At 41.6% G+C, this 27,153-nt stretch overlaps 2 protein-coding genes across 12 annotated transcripts in view; one reads left to right on the plus strand and one right to left on the minus strand.

The window, feature by feature from the left end:
- Positions 1 to 27,153, plus strand: part of Fhos (Formin homology 2 domain containing) — a 46,472-nt gene that overhangs the window by 18,394 nt on the left and 925 nt on the right. For 3 of the 11 annotated variants that reach the window (XM_086833656.1, XM_086833654.1, XM_086833655.1), the window contains exons 2-16: positions 9,943 to 10,253; positions 15,987 to 16,096; positions 19,181 to 19,239; positions 19,317 to 19,501; positions 19,579 to 19,802; positions 19,879 to 20,100; positions 20,162 to 20,421; positions 20,483 to 20,620; positions 20,820 to 21,536; positions 21,736 to 21,937; positions 23,428 to 23,797; positions 23,861 to 24,008; positions 24,641 to 24,981; positions 25,046 to 25,761; positions 26,130 to 26,356. In XM_086833656.1, the coding sequence (XP_086689782.1) occupies positions 10,065 to 10,253; positions 15,987 to 16,096; positions 19,181 to 19,239; positions 19,317 to 19,501; positions 19,579 to 19,802; positions 19,879 to 20,100; positions 20,162 to 20,421; positions 20,483 to 20,620; positions 20,820 to 21,536; positions 21,736 to 21,937; positions 23,428 to 23,797; positions 23,861 to 24,008; positions 24,641 to 24,981; positions 25,046 to 25,761; positions 26,130 to 26,356 (4,108 nt within the window). In that variant the 5' untranslated portion in view covers positions 9,943 to 10,064. Of the gene's footprint in view, positions 1 to 9,942; positions 10,254 to 15,986; positions 16,097 to 19,180; positions 19,240 to 19,316; positions 19,502 to 19,578; positions 19,803 to 19,878; positions 20,101 to 20,161; positions 20,422 to 20,482; positions 20,621 to 20,819; positions 21,537 to 21,735; positions 21,938 to 23,427; positions 23,798 to 23,860; positions 24,009 to 24,640; positions 24,982 to 25,045; positions 25,762 to 26,129; positions 26,357 to 26,472; positions 27,033 to 27,153 lie in introns of all 11 variants that reach the window. The other 8 variants (XR_002319995.2, XR_015271901.1, XR_015271900.1 and 5 more) reach the window with 8 other exon arrangements.
- Positions 22,554 to 22,969, minus strand: Acbp5 (Acyl-CoA binding protein 5). Its single transcript, XM_020960755.2, has 2 exons — positions 22,914 to 22,969; positions 22,554 to 22,848 (listed from the first exon to the last, which is right to left on the minus strand). Exons 1-2 carry the CDS (start codon positions 22,920 to 22,922, stop codon positions 22,609 to 22,611), a joined length of 249 nt encoding a protein of 82 aa, XP_020816414.1. The 5' UTR covers positions 22,923 to 22,969; the 3' UTR covers positions 22,554 to 22,608.

Consider the following 27,153-nt stretch of genomic DNA (forward strand, 5'->3'; position numbering starts at 1 on the left):
TGTATGTATGTATTTGGCCGATAAAGCGTTTGGCCAAACAATGAAAGTGTCGGTGCTGCAACCACACCCAAAAGAAAAAAAAAACAGCAACAAAAAATATGGTAAAAACTCCAGAGTTTGGTTGCTTCGGCGCCGCTTGCTAAATGCTAAGTGCTATTGAGGTCAGTGGCTTAGTACACGCCACCGAAGGCACTCGCTGCTACATGCACATCAGCCGGGAAAATAAATAACCCATTAGCACGAAGGTCCGTCCGAGCCACTAAACTTTATTGATTTATTCGCCGCCCTGCCTCGGTTTTTTCTTCTCACTTTCATTGACATGGATACCGAATATGCATATACTGGCTATATTCTTAGTCTCTCTAACATTGACACATTGCACTACAGAATACTTGCACTGACGATGTTTCAGCCGTTTTCGGGTCAAGGCAACAAAAAATATGCATTTATTTTTATTGATTTTCGCTTGAGCCAGAAACGTGAATAATCTCCAAAGGGAAGAATACGTAAGGGTATGGTCAGTACCATTTAGAAAATAAATTAACATTGAGCAAGTTTCGTAAGGCAACAGTCATCAGAAGCCCCTACTGTTTCAATCAAATAAGCTGTCATTTCATTTCTACTTAAAGTAAACAACTTCCCATAAATCAAACACACCGTTTTCCTTACCTTTTCAAAGACCCTACAACTATATTTCGCTCCCACACCAACGACGACTGGCCCTCTAATGAAGTGATAACTTGACATTGGCCTGGGCTTATCAGTGAAGTTCAACAAATTTTCAGTGATTTTATCGCAGGTTCAGCCATCTTCTCAATGACTTTCAATGGTCGTCATAAAACTTGACGGCTGGCGGTTGATGCACCCGTGTGGCACCGGGGAAATGCCACCAAAGGGTTCATAAAATGCAAAGTAGTTTGATTGTGCGATCATAAAAAAGTTTACGGCAGGAAAAATGTCCATAAAAGCAATTAAGTGAAACAAGTCGGCTTAACGTGGCTCTACCTGGATCAACTCTTCAGATCTTTTGTAAGGGATCGCTTTGCCTTGAATTGATTTGCTTTGGCCTGAGGTTGGGGGAAACAATTTGCGGTTTTGTTGCCCGCAGAATGTTTATAAATACAATGTGGAGTGAAAAAAAGCTGATTACAGCATCGCGTTGAGGTTATTGAGAAATACATCGACCTTGATTGCCGTGTTGTAAGTAAGGAGGAGCCGGACTCTGGCTCATTTCTTTCAGCAATAACTATTCAGCATTTGAAATTGCATTTCGAATCAATCAACCTCAACTTGACCTTGCCCCGTCGCCGTCGCCGTCGCCACAAGAGCCATAATTTAACACTCAAAACCAAGTTGAGGTCTGGAGTTGGAGTTGGATGCGTCTCGGACTTGGACACTCCCCCGAAACCCGAAAGCTGAAATCCGAAATCCGAAATCCGAGACTCAAGACCCAATGGAATCCCAACAGATAACCAAGAGCCATCGGCAATTTATCAAGCGTGTGCAACATTTAAACGGGATGGTTGCATAAAATCTGCATAAAATTAATACGGGGCTTGTTGATTTTTACCTCCTTCTTCGCTCCTCGATAAACTTTGTTTGCAGTGTGAGTCGTCAAATGTGATTTATGCTGGAAAATGCCTGGCTGTCCGTCTTTTTTCCTCACTCTACCTGACTTGGCGGATGGCAGATGCAATCGGCAAACAAATACATATATACATATATAAAAAACCCAATAGAGAAAAAACCTCAAATACCAAAATTTGTTTGTAAGCAATTTATCATGGCTAAAGTGAAAACACGTCCGAAGACGCCAAAAGATGCGGCGATAAAGCGCATTGTTTATTAGACCATTAAATGGTGGCTCCGAGCCCGGCTTGGCGTCGCTCATTAGGCCGGGAAATTATAAAAATCAAATAAAAGCCAGAGCTGTCGCTTTAATATTGTTATTCAAATGGGATGAGCTGTTGAGTGAAAAGCGCTCGTAAAGAAAATTGGGCATGCGATATGACTAAACACGTTGGGCAAACAGCTTCAGGTCTTGACTTTCCATTCATCATCGTCTAAACAGAACATTTGGGCAAACATCCGTCAATGGAGAGTATGAATAATGTCTCGGAGTTATTTTTTTGCATCACAATGATATATTTAAGAAAACAATAGCTTAAAGCTGAGTATTATGAAGATAAATCTATGTTAACTTTTATTTGTAGAGATCTTTATAGTTTATTTGAACTTATGATCTGTTTTAAGTTGTCTATATGTGTATTTCCGGTATATTAAAATATGAAATAAGTTTCTTTGATATTATAGGAGATTATGTAGTTCTTCTCAGGTTCTTCCAAGCACATATATTTTTCACAAACTAAAAAACAAGAATAACATAACGCACTTTATTTTTATGTCCAGAACTCTATACAATTTCGTAGACATCAGTTTTGAAATGATCTCCGCATGCTCGGTCTTAAGTCAAATGTAAAATCGAGAAAATTCGAAATATTCTACTTATTACAGGCCCCAAAACATAAAAATAACATAGGAATATCGAAATTCGTTAAATGTTTGACCTGAATTTGAGATGAAAATTGTCGCAGCTGAGAGCAGAAGCTGCTGAAAACTGGGCCATTGTACCCCGTCTTCCGTGTTCCCTTTGGCTAAAAAGTATTTTAACTTTATTATTATTATGATTGTTGTTGCCGTTTGTTGTCATTTGTATTGCATAACCATCAAAATCGTGGCCAAGTTGTTTCCCATTTATTTCGTTTTTTTTTTTGCTTGCTGCACTCAAAATATTAGTCACGCACTCACACAGACCAGCAAATTAGTAGAGCAAATGAATATCCACATAAAAGATATATATATCTGTATAAATATATATATATATATTGTGCCGGGGGCATTGTGTGTATTTTAGACTGCTGATATTTTGTAAGAATTCATGCTGCAGTCAAAAATAACCGCAAGATGGAAATGGACCTGTGGCCACCACCACCATCTGTATATGACACATCCCATCTCATCCGATCCGATCTGATCCCAATGTAAGGGGAGAGGTGTTGGGTGATCTATCAAAATGACAAAATGTTCAACACGAAGATTCTGTCGTTTGTCTTGTCAAATGCCCAGAGAGATGCATTCCTCTCAGGTAGATCTATCTGTCCCGGAGCTGCCATCGATGTGCGCGTAATTTGGGGCAGGAGAGAGATCTCCGAGATCTCCGAGTGACTTTCCCACGTAACACATAGCATTTATCTGACCAAATGAGGCACATAAATTATAAAACAACTCACATTACGTTCGGTGGAATGAGGCCTTTATCTCGGCCAGTTATCAGATGTTTACTCTTGTTTTAGGCTCAATGCTAATTTCTATGATGTTGTCAGCTGATTCCCCATAAAGTCGGGGGTTTTAGCAGGTACTAATTGGGGAAATTACATTCTCTGACCGGAGGTTTGGTTAGTTAGTCTGTTTACTGGATTGTAGAACATATTATTCTTTGCTTATAAATGCTACTTTTAGAAAGGTTTTTTTTTAAGTTCTCAAGACTTTTCTATAATTATTTCTATCTATCTTTATGAATTTTAATTGAATAATTATAATCAGAGTGCTCAGAATATATATGTATAAATTATTTTTCAAACGAAAGCTATATAATTTCATTCTCCTTTCGATAAATCTTTTTCTGACACTCTCACCGTTTCTTCTGCTCTGTAATATGCATAATTAAAATCTCTCTTAATTATTTTCTCGAAAACACTTTCCTCTGTTTCGAGTGGCTACCGTTCTGATGCATTTTCCATGCACTCCCAGGCGCAGCTAGTAGACCACTTCTGACTTGACCCCAATCCGCAGAGGCAGCTCCTCCTCCATTTCCACCTCTTCCCATGGGGCAATTAACATATTGACACTTACGAATGGCACGGCTCCAAGATGGTAAGCTGGGAATTTTCCAACTGAACACGCGGCGGTAGTCGATAGTCGGTGATTTCCTGGTCTTAGTAGTAGTGTCTCCATTTCCGTTTCTCGGGGCGGCTTATGACAATTACGAACTGCCAAAGGCGATTTGCTGCTATTGTTATAATTAACTGTGAAGAACCAACCAAACCCTTCCAGTTGCCTTTGGATTCCCCTCTCTGCCCGGTGGCATAATGAGCTGGCATTCCTGGACTTTGGCTGCAAAGAGTTGGGGGCATCCGCTGCATACGAAATCAGACGCGGTTCTGGCCATCGTCCAGCTGAAGAGTCCAATAAATCAAGCGCACACGCACATTATGCCCCGGTATGCACGTGTCGAACCTACGAGCTCTATGGAATGGGGGGATATCGTACCACTGTTTCATTGGAGTTCCCTACAGATCTCTATTTCTCCCTCTCTGGTCCCCCCTTAATGTGTTCCAGTGTTTTCCTCAAACATTTAACCGTTTCAAACACAAACGTGACACAATTTTCTGTCTCTGTGCGGTTCAAACTTGTTTCGGGGTCTATTACACTAGCTAACAAAGCTATACAAATATATATACAAATATCCAAATGTATACCTATTTAAATTTGGTAAGGAACAGATTTTTCTAATGAAAACATTGATATTTCTTTATAATAATTCATCAGAACAGAGTTTATAATAGAACATTATGAGTATACATTGCAGAAATAGGTGAATGTAGGACCTAACCTGATTGTACAAAACATTGTTCTTGGTAAAACTTACATTTTTCTGAATAATAATTCATAATTCAAGGATTATAATATTATATTGGAAATGCATCTCACAGAAAATCAATTGCAAATAAAAGCTTAGAATTGTATGTATTGTAATATTTCTGTTTCTTGGATATATTTCCCTTGTAAACTAGTGTCTGTCAAGCTCTGTAGCTTCAGATCCCAGCTCTTAGCTTCAATCTGAATCCCAGTTTCAGTCCCTGTGCCCAGGCCAATCATCGTTGTTCGCCGTGTTTCTGTTATTGGCAGTTGAAATTATTTTTAAATGCAGTCGCTTAACAATTTTATGTGTTGCAGTCTGTTAGCCAGGCCAGGCCGTCTGTCAGTCAGTCATTCAGTCAAGAGGTCAAACAACTTTTCTTCTGATTGCCGGAGAACCCTTTTCCCCCCGGTTTCCCCAACCAGAAAGCCACGCTCAAATTATTTGTTTGTTTGTGTCTTGGAAAAACGCATTTAGTTTCGTTTTCTCCAGCACTCCGATCTTGGCGTGACAAATCGTCGAGGAATGTGCTTCCCCGAGCCCATATGCTCGCCTATACTTGGGGTATTCCTTTATTTCTTCTTGAATTTGTATGGCCAAAAATATTTGCTGTTCAGCGAGGCATGGCCACAGCCAAAGAGGGAAGCTTTTTCAGCGTATTTCCCCCTCATTTTTATTTATTTTTTTCGCATTCTGCGAACTTATTGAACCTATCTGAGTTTATGACTTTATTAAGTCGGCGATAAGTATCGCAAATGCCTGGTATCTCAGACAACGCGTTGGATTGTTCACATTGCTGTGAACTTAATGATAAGTAATCGAACCTTTGAAGTAACAAGTAAACCAAATTAAATAGTACAACTTTGAGTGAACTTGAAATCGATCAAGTGTCACGTGTATAATGTTTTCCTATGAAATATTGGGTTTCAGTGCAGATTTTAAGATAAAGTAATCAATATGACTTATTAATTAATAAGCTAAATATGTATTGAGTTCGATTAGGTGTCGAGTGATTATGCCAAAGATAAATTCAGCTTGTTGAAAGAGATATTTAATCATGAATGATCGAGGTATAGATGATATTTCATAAGGAATAGAAATACTTGGGTTTTTTTTTAGCACTTAGTCAGCAAATAATAAATAATGACCTATAAACAGATTCGATTTTATGAGATTTTGTTATGGCAAAGCTAATTATTTTAATTTATTCCGCAATGATTTGGTTCATTTGACTTTCTGTTGTGACAATTAGCAGTAAATAAACATACATTGCGAGAAATTAAGGGATATATTATTATGTGGTTTCGATTCAAATTTCTAGTTCCTTCCGGTTTCCCCTCCCCCCCCAAAAAATATACCTGAACTCCATCAATGTCAATGCTCTGTGGAGAGCACATATCTGAGTCGTGATCATCCGGTAATATTTAATGGATCATATGGAAGCCCCGTGGGTAAGACTGCTAATGTCGCTGCACAGTAGCTGTCAATTAAGCGTCTTTGGGAAATTGCTAAGTTATTAGCCATCGCGGCAAGGAAAATTTGCATAATTGATGGCATAAAAAGCGAAGAAGCAGCCCGACTTGCCTGGTTCCTCCAGCGATTGCAACATAAGTCAGAGGATGGCGGATGGCGGATGGCGGATTGCGGGTGACGAGGTGATGGGGTGACGAGGGGCTGGAAAGCCAGTAAACGACCACAAGGCACTAAAAAGTGAAAGTTCATTTAAGCGAGTCAAGGCGAGTGGAGTCGCAAAGAAGAAAAAACCAAAACAAAAAGAGGAGACCAGCAGAGTTTCCTTGAGCCAGCGGGCGGGTTTCATTACCTGCCAGTGGTTACTGTACACCCAGCCGAAAATTGGGGGTCATTTTCGGATAATTCTTGACCGGAAAAACGGAAAATTAGTGTGTGCTTATAATTACCAAATTTAGATTTGCCTGTGGCACAAAATAAATTGCTCTTCAATTAACAAGTTCCCAATTATCTTATAGTTTATATGTTAATTGGTAATATTTACTTTAATCCAGGGTTACATATTATACCTTATTGAGTTAGGTATTATTTGTTTTTTTTTTCTGATTTATAGTTACCTAATTTTTTCCAAGTGTATCTCGTTGCTGCCTTTGTTATTGCTTCTGTTGTGGGTGCCGCTGCTGCCAAATTGCGCGACTGACTGCAGCATTTGCATAAATTATTTACACTTTAATATGGCCAACATCGGTCTCCGGCGCCATTGTCGTAATTTGTAACTAAATATGCCAGCCTGTACAATGGCTTTTAGTTTTCCTATAATATTTATTTAATTTCATTAAATTTCTGCACGTCGCCGGCAATGAGGAAGCCATAGACGACGAGCGCCACAGCAATTTTCACCGATGGACACTTAACTTTTGACTGGGGCGAAACCCTTTTTTGGCCAATCGAGAGTTCCGGCCTGGCCAGGAGCCCGAGTCCAAGTCCAAGTCCATTTATAAACTGGCATTTTATATGCGTGAAAGTAAAATCTCTTCTTCGGGCCGGCTCTGACTTCATTTTCAATTTTTTAAAAACGAAACCAAAAGGCAGCCGGCTGTAACTTGACTTTCGCATGTTGAGAACAAGTTGTTGCCGGTTTGGCAGTTGGCTTTTTTCTGCCGGTTCTTTAGCTGGGATTCGTATTTTGGTTTCGGTTTTGGCACACCTGCTTTTTGTAAAAGAAACAAGAAAAAGAAGCCTGGCAAGGCATGTCGTCTTCTTCCTGCCAGTCCTGCTCTGCGCTCTGTCTTTCAATTAAACCCTAACTCTTTGTTGGTAACTTCCTTTCTGAAGGGGACCCTTGGCCCGGCCCTAAAGCCCACCTGAAAACACCTCGGTTCAGTGCTTAATGACTCGACTTTATTTTTTCATTTCACATTCCGTATTTCGACGTTCGCCAGAATCGGGCATTCGAACCGAACCCGGGGCTTTGGAACAGCTGTTTGCGTTTGCACAATATTCTTGGCTTTTGTTTTCCCTTTGTTGGCCGCTTTTATTAGCCTTTTTTATGGCTTTCATTTTGCTTTGTTGTATTTTATTTTTGTTTTCTTGTGTCGTATTTACCTCACATTGCTGTTCGCTGTTGCTTCGCAATGAATTATTGCAATTAAGCGCGCTTTTTGTGGCTTTTTAAAAGCCGCCACTCTTGGCATCTGTGAAAAATGTGTTGAGTTAGTTGCTAAAATACTAAATAATTACATGTTGTATAGTACAAATTTCAAGTTCCAAAGTGACTTATTGGTAAACGTGTTTTGGCAAATTGCCAAATGGTAGCCCACGAGAATCTGTTAAGTGAAAAATGGTAGTAAAGGAATTTATTAATTGCTTGGTAAAAGAAAGCTAATTGATGTGAATGGTATTGAGTAATATTTTAAATTATAGGTTAACCAGTTGCTTGATTTTTGATGATAGTTTATCTTATTTATATTTTGCTTAAAGTATGCTAATTTGTATAGACGAATTCACCGTAATAATCTTCATTTATATTAAATATTACTTACTTACTCTTAGTTTTCCTACAAAACTTTAGTATGCTCTTAATAATAAATTATCTAATTGGTAATTGTCTTCTTTACGTGTAAACTCGTAAAAATACTTTCTAAAATACGAGCAAGCATCTCATTTCATTCCATCTCATCGCATTTTCGAGACATTTCCCAACCGTCTTCGGACCTCCGCCGAGTTCAATGTCAGCGTGCGACAAGTGTTTGAGCCGCGACTTCAAGTCCAAGTCCAAATCCAACTTCAAGACCAACTCCGGCGGCGTCCATTAGAGTCACGTTATGAACAATTATGCGGGGCACTTGTACCGGGGGGCAGAACTCCGGCTACCAACTTACCAACTTACCAGCCACGACCACTCAAGAACCTCGTTAACAGGCCCTCGGCCCATAAACCGCAGAAACCTTTGCAGCAGCGACCGTCTCTCTTGCATATTTGCATAAACAGCGCACATAACGTCTGACATTTAGCGGTATCTTGTGGGGCAGAGATAGCAATAGATGTACACTGAGCGAAAATTTGGGCATAATATATAGATAGATTCCTGATTAATTGAAGATATTTCAAGGGTTCATAAAATCTTGTTTTCGATCTGATATAATTTAGTAAAAGATACATCATTTAAGGCCAATGTTCCACATACATCTAGTATTGAATATTATGCCCAATTGAAGATATTTTAAGGATTTTATGAAACTATTTTTTAAGTTATTTTAAATCTTTAAAAATAGTGAAAATGAAAATATTTCTTTTATTTTTAGTTTTATTAAATTCTCATCCTATCCAAGTTTATACGTATAATTATAGCACTTGTCAAATTTAATTTGAAATATTTATTTAATTTTTTAATTTAACACACATCAATATCTAACTATTACTTGTTACTCAATTACTCTCTCAATCAATTTGTTCTCAGATTTGTAAATGTCTGTTGTTTACAAGTTGGTTTAAATACTTTTTAATTTAAGATGTAATGCAATATTTTTTAATAGTAAAATATACATCAATTAGTGACAAGACAGGCTATATTTAAGATAGTTTTGATGTCACCATGAAATGCTCTTCAAAAACATTCTTGCCATTGATTAGACTTAAACATTGACTATGTTTAAACACTATCTTATTACTAAATAAAATCAAATTTATATTTAGGTTTATTAAGCTAAAATCCATCGCAACTCCTCCTTATTTTTTCTAAGTGTAAAGGCACCAAGACGTCGCCTTCTTGATATTTCAGGCTTGATTTGGTTTCGATTTGAGGCAATGCCCTGCATGTTGATGATTTAAATATAACAACATCGCAGTGGGGCGGGTGTCTTTTTTTCTTTACTGACATTGAATTGAAAGTTACACAACCGTCGTCATCATCATCATCATCAACATTGGCGTTATGAGCCAAGGCGAGTTTGTCGTCCAACCAGAAATCCAAGACAAATATTTACACAAATAAAGAGAAAAGAGATCGCGAGCCGGTTCGGAATAGCAATTATGCTATTCGAATCTTCGGTTAGCTTTAGGGGGGCGCCAGGGTGGGCGTGGCATGCCAACAATTTGCAATATTTAGCATAAAATTGCGCAACATGCGTGTGTACAATTATGCAACAATGTTTTCGATTCAAATTCGCTGAGAAGGGGCTTGGCTCGACTCAAAAATTAAAACAAATTGCAAGTAAACTAAAGCAAACACCAGAAATTCATGCCAATAAAAACAAAAAACGATCCATTTCCAGTTCGAGATCAAGTGAAAATGTAAATAAACAACAGTGAAAATCGGGAAAAGTAAATAAACGCAAATCAAATACAAGACCAATGTGCAAAAGTGATTGAAATCCGCCAAAACGAATCAGCCAAAATGATTGTCAAAATGGAGCCCGACGAGCTGATCACGTTCCGAGTGCAGTACCTGGTGGACAGTGATCCCCTCTCGGCCTGCACCGCCTTCCCGATCCCAGTCCGGGCGCCCACCTACGCCTTCACCACCACCATGCCACTGGGCCACCAACTGGCCACCATCCTAAGGCTCCTGAATGCACCACACAGTGTAAGATATGATAATAAAGACTTCATTTAAGGGTTACATTTAGAGATTTAAATTTAAACAATATTAAATATGGATTAAAAATCAATCTATCAGTTTTAAGACATTTAATTTGCTTTATTCATAAATCCTTTAATTTCCTTTCAACTGAAAGGTTTCTTCAATTTCTGAAATGTTTTACTATTCCTTAAGCAAAAAACATGGCTTTAAGGCTTTTAAATTTATTAATTTATTAATGCAAATAACTCTATTTACTTTAGTATTTATTCCACAATACAATGTAATCTCTTTCTACCCTTTTCTTCTGACTCTTCGGTTTTAAACAGTCAACAAGAAGTGCCTAAAAACCCCTTTCTTTTCGGGGTCTTAACTGGCTTTAGCTTATCTCGTGCCAGCTTATCACTGAATCTTTCAGCTGAAAAAATCTTTTGTTAAGCAAAAATTTACAAAGCCATACAAAACACACATTCGAATATGAAAAGACATTAACTCTTTTACTGCGCATTTACGAGATACTTTTTTATTCATTAAGGAGTGAATAAAGGCATTATCACGATCAAGATTTGGATTAGGTATTATTCTTTGACTACCTTAAAGTTTTCGAAGATTTTTTTGCTAAACTAAAAATGTATTTCTATGGCATGACGACAGTTTTTTGCAATCGCAAAACTCAGATACAACTGTTGATTAGTTAAACAGTAACTAATAAAAGTATGTAGTCAGTCGATCACTAGACTTTTTAATTTTATATTTTAAATTTTGACAAGTAACTAAAATATCTTATACAATAAATTAAAAAATAAATAATGATACAAGTTTTCATTAGGTTTTAAGCATTAACTTATTATTCCCACTGTTATTTGCAAAGTGATGCCACCAATATACAAATTAAATTTTGCATATTTCAGTGAGGTTTTTGCGGCTCAACACAATAATTTGCATAGCGTGTTTGGACGCATTTATCGTTCTAAATCGCTTCCACATTTCCTATTAAAATAAACGAATCAAAAAATTATAACTCGTTCGACGTAAGGAACACTGGGAGGGAGCCATTATTGCCCCTGGTAAAAAAAAACATGAAAAAGTAAACAAAGCCTACAATTGATTTATTTGAGGAAATACCACATGAAAGGCAAAGATTAAACTTGATCGAAATACAACAAAAAAGTTTAGCCACAAAACTAAAAACCATGGAATGGCTCGAAGGGAAGAGGAAATCTGTGCCTAGAATAGGTCAATTGAAACGGAATAAGTTTTATTTGCGGCCAGAAGGAGAGAGAGCGTTGAATTGGAAAAACCACAACTATAACAAATGGATAGAAACTTTTAGGGGAAATTCGCAAAAATGGTAATTGGTCAATAACAAAGGGCAAACTTTGCCATTGCCAAGCGTTTAAGCTGTGAGAAAAACAAAGGTAAACTTAAGCAGGAAGTCGAAGGGAATGTAGAATTAAATCATAATTTTTGTGTGCCCCTGATGCAAATGTTATTCAACTCTACCCTATTCCAAGAATATAAACAAGATATAGTTTAACATTTATTATAATATTTTATTGTGTATCTGGGCGATATGAGCAAATGATGCATTGCAAGGCAATGACCCTTTCCTTCTGCTCCGAAAAGGAGATCCTCAGCCAGAGAAGACAATGGCAGATGCGGCTCTGGACCGGAGGCTCTGGATCTGACGAGGGCTTGGCTCTGGCCCAGGCCCAGGCCCTGGTCGATCCGTTGGGGGAAGAGCATCGGGCCCCCGGCCAGGCTAACTTATTGCTATCGCACAATCTGTGGCAACTAATAGGAAGTTGGAGCTGGAAAAAGAGCTCCACCAGCTGGAGCCCTGGGCCATGCTGGGGCCGACTTCTTGGCCTTAGCACTCCACACAACTATTGTGAAAGCCAGGGCCGGCCAGCAATTATCTAAGCCTGCCATTGTTTGGGCCTGACTTTGACTAATTTGCAAAAAAGCCACTAAGGAGCCCCCATTCCCTGCCTGTCATCTGTCATCCCATCCAGTTGGGAGCTGGAGTGGAGCCAGTGGAGCGAGTGGGGCCACTAGTGCCGCAAGGATACGTAAATCTTGACAAGCGGCGGCAATAAATTCTAATGAGCAAATCGCAAAAGGAAGTTCTGGCTTCCCCCAGCCCAGGATGCTGTTGTCGTAGGCAGATTTATGTGGCAGCCAGTTGCAGATCTGGAAAAGTGCACCAACGGCAGCTGTAAATGCCATTTGTCCAATTAGTCAGTGAACAGAGCCCAGTGCCCGGCTCCCATGCAACTTGTTAAATTTAGCGCATTACAATAGATCAATAAATTTTCGCCTCGCCGATCGGTAATCTCCGGCGATGTCGACGGCTCTTCGATGACATCAGACATCAGGCCAGCGCGAGTCAAGCAGATTGAAAAGCCACAAACTTAAAAATGTGATTATTTATTTATATACATATAACTCGTTGCCGGCCAATAAGACGATGTGAACTTCAAAAAATGAATATAGGGGTGTAGGGTATATAAGTATACCAGTTATGAACGAATTAAGTCATCAAAAGGGTAATTTTCTAACTAATGGTATTATAATTTGGGAACATATTTAATATTTTATATAAAGAAAATTATTTTATTATTTATATCAGGTACACTTTAAATTAAACAAATACATTTTAAAATTAAATTTCATATCTGAAAGTGATTTCAATTATTTTAGTAACTATTTAAAGCTAAAACAATTTATAAATTTGCAATACCTTTTATTTTATTAACCCAATCAAATCAAATAATAGAGCATACAACTATTCGCTTACCTTCGTAAAAAATGATTATTTCACTTTGTTTTGATTTCCATTTGTTATGTTATTCTTTTTGCCAATTAATTTTGTAGCTTTTGCCTTTGCATTAGGCACCTTAGAAAAGCAAAAAATATACTAGAATAAGATAAGCATATATGAAGTACTGCCAATCAATGGAAACCAAACAAAGGCAGATAAAAGAATTTATAGAAAATGTATAAAAGTCGAGGGGAAAAGCCACATCAATCGCATTGAAACGCTCTTTCGGTTGAGTAAATAAATGTAACAAAAAACTAATTTAATTAATTGTGATGATGATAATCGCTGTATTGAGGGCATATAGTATTGCGTCACTTACATGTGTCATTCACACGGCCGGACAATATTTAAATTCAAAGCCAATCAATTGGGCTCAGTTCGAGTCACACGCTTGGCTAGGCCGGGAAATTTTCCATTATCCATTTACAAATTGCTCACGTTGGCCAAATATTTGAGCCACGTTGACACTTACGCATCTCTGGATGTTTGCGGAAACCATTTGCACAAGTCCTCCCCCCATCTTTGAAGTTTCTTTAAGTTCAATTAGCATCGCCGTCCGTCGTCCGATTTTGCGGTCAGCCGAGGGTCAATCAACTTTGATTGATGTGAAAGCAAAAGTGTTAGTCACCTATATCGGCCAACTAAAAACAAGGTCAGACAATGTGGCTCTTTGTTCCTTCACTTGTAGATTGTTAGCGGCCTTTGATCCAATCTAAATGAGTAGATATTAAGGTCCAATAATAACATATACTTGTAATTTAACTCCAGCTTAGATATCAATCCAGCCATGAAGATAGGCATGTGTCATGCAGTCATTACCGATTATAAATCACCATCATTACTACATGCATATATATTTAATAGTTAAAGTTATAAATTACCCATGCCTCTTTGACTCGCCTCTCCATTAAAATTCCCTCTAATTTGACTTGCCATATTTGTCCGCATAAAATGTGATAAATTAATGAAAATTAATTTTGAATCGTTAATTATTTATTTCGATTTCGAGCTGACTTTCAATAATTTGATAATATTTATTTGTTTTTCGAACCATATTTAATTTTCTGTAAATATGCCATGCGTTTTTTCAGTTTTCTCCTCGTCGATTTTTATGCTCGCCGCCTTAACTGTGTCAATAGCCACGTTTATGTGTTGCCAAAAATCATTTTGATTAAAAAACATGTCATGCTTCACTCAAGTAAAAGAAGAAAAAATAAACCCGACATCGGATTCCAAACAAAAAAAAGCGACATTAAATTTGCATAGAGCTGTGAATGAATGAATGAATGATTTTGAATATAAGAGTCAAAGACGAGGCGAAATATAAATAAATCATAAAAGCGAGCCGGAATGGGTATAGTTTCTGGCCATAGAGCGTGCTGTCGATGTTTGCTTTGATTTTAATTGCCCGATGGCTTATATAAAGAGGCGTTTATAAATACCACCGACTAGAGCACACATTTGACACATAATTTGAATGTGAATCTCCGTTCCGTCTTTGGACAAACAATGACGGACCAAGTTGGTCTAGAAAGTTTTGTTTTCCTCTGCCCAAATGCTGAATCAACATGCGGAAGCTTGACCTGAGTCAAAATTTGCAGGTAAAAATGTGTGGAAGTCGAGAGCTCTCATTTTGATAAGAAATCGTGACTCGCGAGACAGCCTGGCACTTTGGGAAATATTTTTTATTATTTAGTGAACTCAAGTGGCGGCGAGTCATTTCACTTGGAAATTATTGAATGAAGCAAGTGTATAAAATAAAGTTAGTAGTCATGGCCCATGTTTGTTCTGTGAAATGCAGTAATAGATTATTCCTAGGGAAGTGATGTGTTTGTTTGTAGATTCCTGGAAAAGTCATTGGCCTGGTCAATACCTAAATATAGTTTTCGCATAAATGACGGCTAAGCCCTCAGGACATGCGATTAGTTTCACTGAGGGTGTGTCTTGGCCAAAAGGGTAGAGAAATAGAAGCCAGACAAAAGGCCAGCTTGCTTTTTTCAGCCAATACCGAGGCGTGTCCAAAGGGGCGTATGTGTAATCTTCCACCCGGATGACAGACGATATTTTGTTGTCTTCGTTTTGTTTACTTTTTCACACATTAAGCCAGTCAGTCAGCCGGTCGACACAGATAATTCCATGTTGCCCGGTAATTGTCTGTAAATGCAGAAATAATTACTTTCAATGCGCCAATAAAACAACGGCTGCGACCGCCGTCAATCAGCGGATTCGAGCAGCAGGAGCTTGATCAATCAGCGGCTGGAAAACTGAAAACCGAAAGCAGAGAAAAGTAGGTGACCAGCCGGCGACGACGCGTCATCTTGGTCTCACTCTTGGCCACTCGCTCAGTCTTGGCCAGCAATCAAGAGTCGGCCTCAATGCGCGCCTAAACGAAATCGTCTGCGGACTTTCAATGCAGCATCGTCCATGCACTGACAAAAAGTATGGGGTACAATTGAAATATTTAAGATATTTAAAAAATAATTAAGCCAAACAACAAAATTTGAGTAATGGGGAAAAAAGTATCATCATTTATTTAAATATTTAAAAGTCCAGTGGAACCGAACCATCGACTCTCTCAGCTTCTCAGAATTTAGGAATTAAGATAAGGTTTCAAATTATTGATCTCATATTCTCCGATTATCCACAACAATATCCTTATTTTGTTCACTGCATCAAAAAACGTTCTACGCTGCAGCAGCACATGAACCTCTCGAAGTGCAACCTCAAACTCCATCGGCATCTCCACAACCATCGCCGGCTCCATCGACTTCTTTCTCTTTTCTGGAGATCCGAGACCATAAACAACTTTTACTGCGTAGTGCGGTAGTGGCGGGATGGCCGTTGCCATTTACTTTTAGCCAGACTTTAATTATAATTGCCGGCGAAACTAAGCTTCTCCTTTTCCCTCGTTGCAGATCGATGATGCGGCCATTCAAGTGTACAAGGATGGTGACTATGGTGCTTATCTGGATCTGGAGTCATCTCTGGCCGAGCAAACGGAGGAGATTGAGGGTCTCAATGCCAGGTGAGTGCCTACAAAGATCTAGCTCCCACAGCTGACCCAAAACGCTGGCTAATGAGCCTGGACAGAAACGAATTGTCAAAAGCCCACATTGGTTGTGGTTGTGCCCACCTGGTGCTGCACTGCACCCACTCTCGGTAGATTTTTCACTTTTGCTGCCTTACCTTGAACCCATTTTCCCGCAGGCTAAACTAACCATTTCCTGCCACAATCAAATATCTGTTTGAAATACTTTTTAAATTATTTAAAAACGTAAATTCTAGCCCAAAAGTAACATTCTTTTGCATATCAGTTGATTAGGTTTGACTTTATAAAAAATAGACTTTCACTACCATCACTTGTGACTTTTTGTGGGTTTATCTTACAAATTATTTGTATTGCTCGACCATCAAGGAGAGCTGATCAGGAAACTGATCTCAACCGGACCAGGCAAACAGTCGATCCCCTCTGGGTTACTGGGGCAGCTGATCGTGGGTGGCTCTGTCAGCCTTTCACCGAAATGCAACATATTACACATACGCCATGGTGGACCGCCGACATTGCCATCGCTCGCTAATAAAGTTATTTGGCGGAGGCCATAAAAAAACCAAACGGTCGCTATCTGTGGCACAGGAAACGGAGTCCGTCTATCTGCAACCTACCTGGTTAGTTGGTTAGCTGCTTACCTGCCTGCCACTCTGCAACACTCCACTACAGAGACTGCCCGAGAGACATTTGCATGCCACGACATTGCATTGGTACGTGCAACTTGTTGCTGCCTTTGCCGCAGTTAATTTGCATTTAATCCGCGGCAAGGAGGCAGAGTCTGAGTCTGAGACTGACACAAAAGACAAAATAAAAACGCTTGCCACGTCAGTTTTGAGTCGTTGTCGCAGCTCTGTAGTTGTTATATTTACATTTCTTGTGGGCATTTCTCATAACTGGCATGCATGTTATTTATGCACAAGTACATTTTCAAATACCCCTTAAATGAAGAGGGTTCTCTTAAAGTTGTGACTTAATTTTCACAGATTTTTAGGTCTGTAGATATTTAAATAGGGAACTTTGGAAGCAAAAGGCATTTAGTTTAAAGAACTCATCAAATCATAGAAAATATTACTATTTTTTTAGTCTTACCCTTATTTAGTACTCCTTAATCCCATCCTGAGGTACTTCCCAGTCGAATTTAGCTCGAAACTTTTCTAGTTCTTAGTTTTCCTTCTTTATTTTATTCGCGATCAGACTATGGAACGTGATGTCATGACAAAGGCAGGCGCTAAGGCAGCTTCACAAAAAACTGCAAAAAAGTCGAGAGGCACAAAGAAAAATGATGTACGCGACGGGGCACAAGTGTCAAAGTAACAACAGCAGCAGCTCAGAAAAATAAAGAAGATGTTGGCAGCAGCAAAACTTGGCCATAACCATAACCATAACCGTACCGGGGGCAGTGGTTCAAAGTCAACGATCTGGAGTTGGCTAACCTTCTGCCGGAGGGAAGAGACAAGGATGCTTACATAGATTGATAGATTCCTGGTCTATTTCTGACTTTCACTTCTGCACCGCATCTCCGTGATGATCATCAGTCATTAAGGGGCGGAGCACCATCTAAGCCATATCTGGCTGGGCGCTCTGTGAAATTATAACGTGAATGTCGCCGCGTCTGCGCAAATTGCCGCCACTTTGCACCGCAGCTCGTCCCCACTCTATTTACGAGTGTTGTGGCGCCAAATGGGAGTGGATCGGAGTGGAGTGGAGTGGAGTATAGTGGAGGGCCATGGAGTAGAGTGTGTTCCTTGGGCCAGCGAAGAGTGGCGGCGCGGACCGATGCCCACTAATCATGCTTATCGCATTAGTCATGGCAGCGCAAGCTCGCATGCAAATCATGCGCTTCAATTCGCATCAAAATTCCGCAAAAGCTACCCGTCGCTGTCAATCTGCACACAGGAAGAAATTAATGATGAAACCATACATTAAACGGTTTATAATTACACAGATCTAGTTGGAAGTTCTCACTACTTAGCAGGTTGTTAAATGATGAACACAGACAAAGAAAAACTACTCTTTGCATTTCCCTAGAAAGAATATAAAAGCTGCTAAGTCTATAGGGTAAGAGTATTATTTTTTGTAGAGCACCAAGACTTTTTTCTTTCTAATGGAAATTCCATAAACTTATGGAAAAACCACCAAAATAAAAGTTATAATTGCCCGCTGGGCTTTGAGCCAGAAACCCACTGCACCAGAGGCGATTGCCTCAGTCACTGGGTCATCGGATTGATTTTTGAAGATGTGGGTAATTAATTTAGATAATTTATCATAACATGTTTGCCCACAATTACAAAAACTTTTTCTCCCAGCTGAGATTTTTAATCTTTAAATGAAATAAAACCTAGCAAATTATCAAATACTATCTGCATTTTTTTCTCTCTGCAAAAAAAGGGAGACATGTTACCGCCACAGGTGTGTCTGCGGAGACTTTGCCTTCGACTCCGGCTCAGACACTCACCTTTATTGTGCGGACTCTGTCTATATGTGAGTCCATCTCCAAGTCTCGGCCCATGTCCGCCGCCTCATAGTCCATTTTCAATTATCTGCGTCGTTTGTTATTACTTTTATTATGACCAGCTGTGGTGCCGGGGTGAAGCAAAGCGCACACCAGCGGGTAATCAATGTTCTTAGCTGGTCAATGAACTGGCCAGGGGAATGGGTTTGGAAATGGGAATGGGAATGGGCCAGGCTTTGAGGTGCCAGCAGCTCCCCATTGTGGCTTACTCTTGGCTTATTTCGGCATTCCTTAATAATTAATAAAAGCAAACATTTGGTTTCGTTTTGTTATGAAATGGAGCAAAGATCTTACACAATACAATTAGGAGTATTTTGACTTAGTTTTCAAAGCAGTAATTAAGTATTTTCTTGAAATTCTTAAATATGATATTGTTAATCACTAAAAATATCATTATCGCTGGATTTTAATGAGTGCATCATCATCATCACCAACATTAAAATGGTTTAGACATCGCATATTATGTTGAGTTTGGGAGCACCTATTATGTATCTTAAAAGCAATACATTTTAAATATAAATTCATTAATATATTAAATTTATTTACAGCCGCAAGAACTCGTTGGTGGTGCGAACTCAGTTGAATGTGCGCGTCCATGCGATTATCGGTGAGTTGAATTCAGCAATTATTGCGCATACGCAGCGTGTGACCAATGGGGAATCCTTTTGTTGGCCCTTCTTGCAGAGAAACTCTTATCCTCGGAGGGCAGCGACCTGCGGCGTGCTCTCTTCTCGCTGAAGCAGGTGTTCCAGGAGGATAAGGATCTGGTGCACGCCTTCGTGGCCCTCGGCGGCCTCAATTGCCTCGTGCGCGTGGGCAATTGTGCGGACCAAAACTATCAGAACTACATTCTGCGAGCCCTCGGACAGGTAGGTCCCATCCCATTAGAGAGATTTCAATCGACAACGACGACTAATCATGTCATTCGATGCGGCGGCAACGGCAGGTCATGCTCTATGTGGACGGGATGAACGGCGTGATGAAGCATGAGCCGACGATGCAGTGGCTCTACTCGCTGATTGCCTCCAATTACCGGTCCGTGGTGAAGACTGCCCTCAAGCTGTTGCTGGTCTTTGTGGAATACGCCGAGTCCAACTGCTATGTGCTGGTCAGTGCCATTCACGCGGTGGATGCCTCCCAGGGCACTCTGCCCTGGTCGAATATAATGAGGTAACTATTGCCTACTTTCGGGCTAGTCAGAGATTAGAGATGGACTAAAAAAATTAACTCTCCGTTTGCCCTTCAGACTGCTTAAGGACTATGATAATGCCGATGCCGAGCTGGTCATCTATGCCACGTCACTGATCAACAAAACCCTGGCTGGCCTCAATGACCAGGATAGCTTCTATGACGAGAGCGATCTCCTGGAGCAGCAGGGCATGGAGACTGTGATACAGCGATACATGTCCAAGCCTGGCACGGATTTGGATCTGCTCGATCAGCTGCAACTCTACGAGGCTGTGTTGAAGTGAGTGTTTGGCTTTAAATGTAAATGTTTCTTATATATCATTATGATGATTCTCTCCCAGATTTGAGGATGGAGAGTCGGATGGCCAGCGTCTGCCCCAGAACTCAATGCGAAAGACGCAGCGCTATAGACCCGGAGCAAACACCACAGAGAGGCGCAAGTCCCGACGCCACAGCACTGACAATAGTCCTGCGCCACTCACCAAAGTCCTGCCCACCACAGTGCTGCGGATGACCCCGACCCAGGCCACCCTGGACGAGGACAGCTCCGGTTCCGGCAACTCTACAGAGTTTAGTGGCGGACTCTTTAACGAAAAGAAACGTAGGCTATTGAATTTAGATATATAACTAGATGGAAACATAATTATACCATTATCCTTTAGCTCGCGATGGAGCTGGAGTGACGCCAGGACTCCGCAGAAGACGAGAGCGTGCAGAGCGGCACAAGAGTTTCCTCAAGGAGCAGCAGGAAGCGGCGGCCAATGGCATCTTTGCCGCTCTAGACCAACGCGAGGGCCTGGGTAAGTTCTAGGCTTAGGATCTCTGGCTGCTCCTCACCAGCTGCTAACTAACTAACGTGTGATTCTCTCTCCCTCCAAAAAACAAACAAAACGCTAATCACTGTGTGTATTGTTGTCCCGCTGTTCACCCGCTGATCATGCTAACCATTACCACAAAAAATACCGCCATACCATCCATGCTGATGCTCCATACAAAAAGGCCAAATCGTAACCGCCATTCCTGCCACCGTCCAAGGCGGCGACAGTCCGCCGGAGTCGCTGCATCACGAGTCCTGCAACAATGTCAGTGGCAACCAGAGCAGCCTGGGCAACAACAATCTGAGCAATATTAGCAGCAATGAGACGCCGAACAACAGCCTGCTGCTGATGAGCCCCAGCAAACAGCTCCTGACTGGAAGCCACAGCATTTCCATCATCAACAATAGCTTCGACAAGGCCAATAACCACAACAACAGCCAGAGCGAGTTCCTCACCAAGAAGAACCTTTTCCGGGAGCGTAACTCCACGGTGATCAGTGGCATCATGAAGAACATCCAGCAGACGGACAGTGCCTACAAGAAGTACGAGAACGAGGCCAATCGGCTGAACAACTACTACAGCCAGTCGCCGAAGCACCAGATCCTGGCAAAGGATCAACCCGCGCCGGAAGTGCTGCTGAGTCCCAAGAAGACGCTGAATGCCTCGGGATTCGATTTCATCCCGGAACCGTTGAGTTCCACGCCCGTCAAGTGTGATACAGTGCCCGAACCGGAGCCCCTCAGTCCGGTCCGAAAGCCCGTGGGAGCGCCTCCACCACCACCTCCTCCGCCGCCGCCGCCTGGCTGGTGGCATGCTCCCATATACAACAGCCCGCCGCCAGCCCAAACCCTAACCAGTACTAACCCCGAGCTGTTGCCGCGTCCCGTGGATCCGTCAGGTGGGTCTAGCCACTCTCTAACTCTCTCTCTTTCTCCCATACCTGCCTCACCTGTGTGTATACTCTCACCTGTGTTGCATATTCTCAAGCGCCGCCAGCTCAACCACATTGCATTGCGCCTGCGCCGCTGCATACTTTTCAGTGCCCTTTCGAAGAGAACATACAGAGTTTAATGTGTAATTTCCATCGTATCCCACAGATCTGGAGAGCGAGGACAAGCAGCTGCTGCTCCAGCTGAAGCGGGACCACACGGTCAAGGATCTCACCCAGAAGCTGAGCAACCTGCCCACGAGTCCCACGCAGGAGTCGGCCAACCGAGCCATTGTCGGCGACATGTCCGGTCTTATATCAAAAGCCAAAGAGGGTCTGGCCAAGAGCAAAAGCAAGGGCGAGATATCCAGGTGAGTTGAGTTACCTTAAATGATTATGAATCCTACATTTTATAGGTTTTTTATATTAGATAGTTCCTTGCGACTTATTTAATTTTAAATGTAATATCGATCAGGCATTAATTCCATTACAACTTGAAAGATAATTTTTATCCAATTTCATTTTGAATAACATTATATTTAGATTAATGTAATTCGTTAAATGATCACTTGAATGACATTCTGAAAGGGATAAAAGCTCTTATCCGAAGCGAAGTGAAGTATTGATAGTGATAGTGATAGTACTTGTAAAAAATCATGTTCAATTGCGTTTCAATAAGATTGATTAGATTTTTGGATTCTCTTATATTATACTACATTATATTACATTGGGTAGATGGTATACCTCGTTAATTTCTACACTCGAGCGAGTGTTTCCTTACCGTATACAGTTTCAAAGTTGTTAATCTTTGAGTCCTAAAAGACTGAATTTTCTAGATTTACGATCAAATATGGCACCATCATTGAAAGATAACAATTCAGGCTAATCCCCTGCAGATAAGCAAGTGTGCCAGAGCTTTACGAACCCCGCCTTGGCAGCCATAAAGAAACTATCGACAAGTGTCTTCCAAGATGATAACCATATAGATTCAAAGGTGGTCAAGATTTATTGGGAGGTGGGCCAGACATTTATAAATCACACTTTATCCGTAGATGGGGTTGTACTTCTCGTACAGGGCAATGTAGGCGGCCTTGGCGTCGTCCACGGAGGTACCCTTGCGGCTCAGCCAGGCATCGTACTTGGCGGCACCCTCGGCATCGGCGGGCTTCTCGATGGAGATGTCGCCCTCATGGATCTGCTTGTACAGACCGTAGAACTCCAGGTAGACCTCCGTGGGGGGCTTCTTGCTGAAGGCCTTGGTCTTCTCCAGAATTGCGTTGAACTGCGGAGGGGTTAAAGATCGACAGAGTTAGTCCCGTGTAGCAATCGCAGCGATCCTCAACTTACATCCGCCATGTTGCTCGCTTGACAAATGTGAAGATTTCTTGCCCGGTCCACCAGCTTTATACCGCCCGGAAATCGGGGAATTATAGTGAACAAGCCTTATCACTGGATGGGAATCGATAACGATGGCCGCTGCAGGCCGATAATGTGAGAGTCCATTGTGCAAATTTAATAGATTAGATTTATGCGGGAGTTTCGTAAGAGTTCAGGTTTTCGCCCAGTCTGAGGAGCACCTCAAAATCATGGTCGTATCACCGTTTGTCATCGAGTTTCTCGGATCTAAAGAAAGTAGTCTGCCCCGCCCCTTGTCGCCTGATTTCAGATAGCTCATCGGAATATATATATAAATAGTATATAGTGCTGCTAGGCATGCGTCTGTTATCGATAAAGTCCGAGTAATCATTTATGAGTCCTCTCAACACGTTACCCCGATAGCTCCCTATCTGTGGAGAAAGAAAGAACTTAGGAAAGTCTTTCGATCTTGGTGACCTAAGGTTTTCTCTCTTCCTCTCCCCAGATCATCGAGTGTGGACCAGGAGCTTAAGAAGGCAGAGCCCAAAAAGTCAGAGAATGAACTCCACTGGGAGGAGCTGGTGAGGAATATGACCCGGCCTTTGAATCTCTGCGATTTGGACTTTACGGATCTCAGGGATGATGACGAGAAGGATGTGCTGGCTCCAAGGGGACTTGGAGCCGGCATCCCTCCACCGCCTCCTCCTCTGGGAGGAGCCATTGCCCCGCCACCCATGATGCCGCCCAGCCTGGCACCACCACCAATGTTTGGTTATGGAGGCAGCCTCACAAACAGTGTCAATAGTTCGCTAAATGGTTCCGTCAACGGGGAGCTGGTCAACGGGAATAACACCATCAAAAAGAACAAGAAGACGGTTGGTATTACTATATAAAAAGATTTTATTTTAAATACATTTTAATTTGTGATCTATCAACAGGTCAAGCTCTTCTGGAAGGAAGTGCGCGAGGACATGATACCACAGGTGGTGGGCAAGACCATTTGGGACGAGCTGCCCGATGCCAATGTGGACACCCAGAAGCTCGAGCATCTCTTTGAGTCCCGGGCCAAAGACTTGATGACCAAGGTGCGTAGTTTTAAATCAATATTACCTAAGTATTTAACCCCAATCGGTCGATGGTCTTCGAAATTCAAGGACTCTACGCTAAGCGTGATTAAACTAGTTATAGTGTCTCTTTTATGTGTTTAACACAATGCGAATGATTTTTGTATTCTTCTTTCCCCTATATCTATGGATTCTTGTATAATTCCTAATACATAAATGTCGAACGGGCTGTTTTTGCGGATAAATCTACATAAATGTTGTGCTAAACTCAATATCAAAATGAAAATAATTCTCAAATATTCAAATGTTTTCAAATGTCTCTAGGAGGTGAGTGCCATTGAAAAAGTTATTAAGTTTCTTTGTCCCCATGTCTCTATTTCTTTCACTATCTCTCTGCATAAATATCTCACTATAACTCACGATCTGTTGCCCATATTGTGTTTTGTGTTTATTTTGGTGTTGGTTTATACACACTCTCTCACACGATCTCAAAGTTAACCGAACAGAACAGAACAGAACAGAACTCCTCTACAAATCCGCACTCTGCACTATGCACTCCACACTCTACTCGTTCACTCTCTTGCACCACTGTGTTTTATCTCTGATCGATTGAACTCTGATCGAATATTACTAACTCTTCCACGCCGATCTTGCAGAAACAACAAGAGCTAAACAAGAGCAAGGAGATCATCGTGCTCGACCACAAGCGCTCCAATGCCATCAATATTGCGATCACCAAGCTCCCTCCTCCGAGGGCCATCAAGGCGGCCATTCTGAAGATGGACGCCACCGTGGTGACCCGCGAGGGCATCGACAAGCTGCTCAACATGCTGCCCACGGACGAGGAGCGCGGCAAGATCCAGGAGGCGCAGCTGTCCAATCCGGAGCTGCCGCTGGGCAGCGCCGAGCAGTTCCTGCTCACCCTGGCCTCCATTTCGGAGCTGGGAGCGCGCTTAAAGTTGTGGGCCTTCCGTCTGGACTTTGATAACAGCGAGGTGGGCTTATCAAGACACTATTTATCACTACTTCATATAATTAATATAATTCTCCCATTTACAGCGCGAAATTGCCGAACCACTGATGGATCTCAAGCAAGGCATTGAGATCCTGCGTCAGAACCGCACCTTCCGCTCCATTCTCTCCACCCTGCTGTCCGTTGGCATCTTCCTGAACGGAGCTCCGGTGAAGGGATTCCAGATCGAGTACCTGGCCAAGGTGCCCGAGGTGAAGGACACAGTCCACAAGCACTCGCTGCTGCACCACCTGTGCCACATGGTCATGGAGTCGAGCAGCGACACCAGTGATCTCTACTCGGAGATCGGACCCATTACACGCGCCTCCAAGGCGGACTTCACCGACCTCGCCCACAATCTCAACCAGCTGGAGGCGGAGTGCAAGGCATCCTGGGATCGCCTCAAGCTAATTGCAAAGCACGATTGCCCGCCACCATTGAAGCAAAAGCTGGTGGACTTCCTGGCCGACTGTGCCGAGCGCATCATTATCCTGCAGATAGTCCACCGGCGTGTGATGAATCGCTACCGGAAGTTCCTTTTGTGGCTGGGAATGCCGCAGCACAGTGTGGCAGAGTCACGACCCAATGAGTTCTGCCGTACTCTGTCCGAGTTTGCCTTGGAGTACCGCACCACGCGGGAGCGAGTGCAGCAGCAGCTGGAGAAGAAGGCCAATCACCGCGAGCGGAACAAGACGCGCGGCAAGCTGATCATCGATATGGCCAAGTTTAAGACCAAAGAGGATGTGGCCGATGCCGAGTTGAAGTGAGTTTCGGGATTTATACATTCTAAAGAAGTTACTGATGAGAATGATTGGCAAAACTTGCAAATTTATATAATTTTAAAAGATTAATTACCAATGATAACCTTGTAGTACTTCCCCAAATTCAAAGTAATAATATATCTATTCCTGATAATATCAGTTCAAAGGGGTTTCTGGGATATATTATCTTTATGAGCAAGTGATAAGAGTTTAGTATTGTAGAATACAATGTGATAAGCAATTTAAAGTGATTTTATTATGGGCAGATACCGATATCTAATTCCAAATTAATAGCCTTAAAAAAGTTATGAAAGCTACTTTGTTGCCAACCTAGATAAATATATATATTGATTACTCTCTCCAATTGCAGATCACTTTTGGGCACACCCAGTGCAGACCAGGCTGATGGCACTCTCACCTGGCGCAGACGCCGGGCGGAACAGCTCCGCTCACCGATTGCCCGCCACAGCGAGGAGCAGTTCACCGACGGAGACGATGAGATACTGGAATCTCTGGTCAAGACCGCCACCAAGGCGCCGGGCACACGCACCACGCCACGGGAACGGAAGCGGACGCGACACGCGGATCGCAAATCATGTAAGTTGAGGCAGCCACAAGTTCACATTCAAATCGAGATCCAAGTCCATAACTCTGACCAGTGAGAATACGTTTTAATGAAGAGGTGTTGGTCTATCTTTTCGAATCACACACAGCGCGCTATGTCTATAACCTCTAGCTGGACACTGCCAGAAACCAGAAACACACACACAGTACACCACCATGAATTCCACAAGAGACACTGTCAAAATGAACTTACGAGATTTCTTGATTTTACCCCCACACAAAATTCCAAATTCCAAAATTACACCGAAAATCCTTGCAGTTTTATTTTTCGCCCCTCGATTTCGCAGCTTTTTGTGACTTTATCCCTTAGTTTTGCCTTACGAAGCTTACGAATCTGTTGCCTTATATTGGGTTTTAATTTTATTTCCTTTTCGTTCTTTTACCATTAACGCACCAATCCAACCAATAAAAAATATATAAAAACCAAACCCAACAAATCTGAACTATTGACTATCGAAGTGAAGCGCAGCCGCACGCGCGAAGGATTCACAGTTGAAAGAGCACCATCGCCGTAGAACCCGATACCGTAACCGTTACCGATACCGATACCGATACCGATACTGTTACCGATACCGTAACCATTAGTGTTAACCGTAGCTGTAACCGTTGCCAAAAGAACAGCCACTGTTTTTTAGGTTTTACCTCTTTGGTTAGTGAATTGATTTTAGTTGAATTTTTACCTTGTTATATATATTCCTGTGTTTAAATTTCTTTTTTTTTTTGGCTGAAACTGTTATTCAGCTTTGGTTTTTTTTCCTTTTTGTGGTCTA

This window comes from Drosophila serrata, unplaced genomic scaffold (assembly GCF_035046125.1).
Source record: "Drosophila serrata isolate PLE 108 unplaced genomic scaffold, ASM3504612v1 contig_272, whole genome shotgun sequence".
Lineage (NCBI taxonomy): Eukaryota > Metazoa > Arthropoda > Insecta > Diptera > Drosophilidae > Drosophila > Drosophila serrata.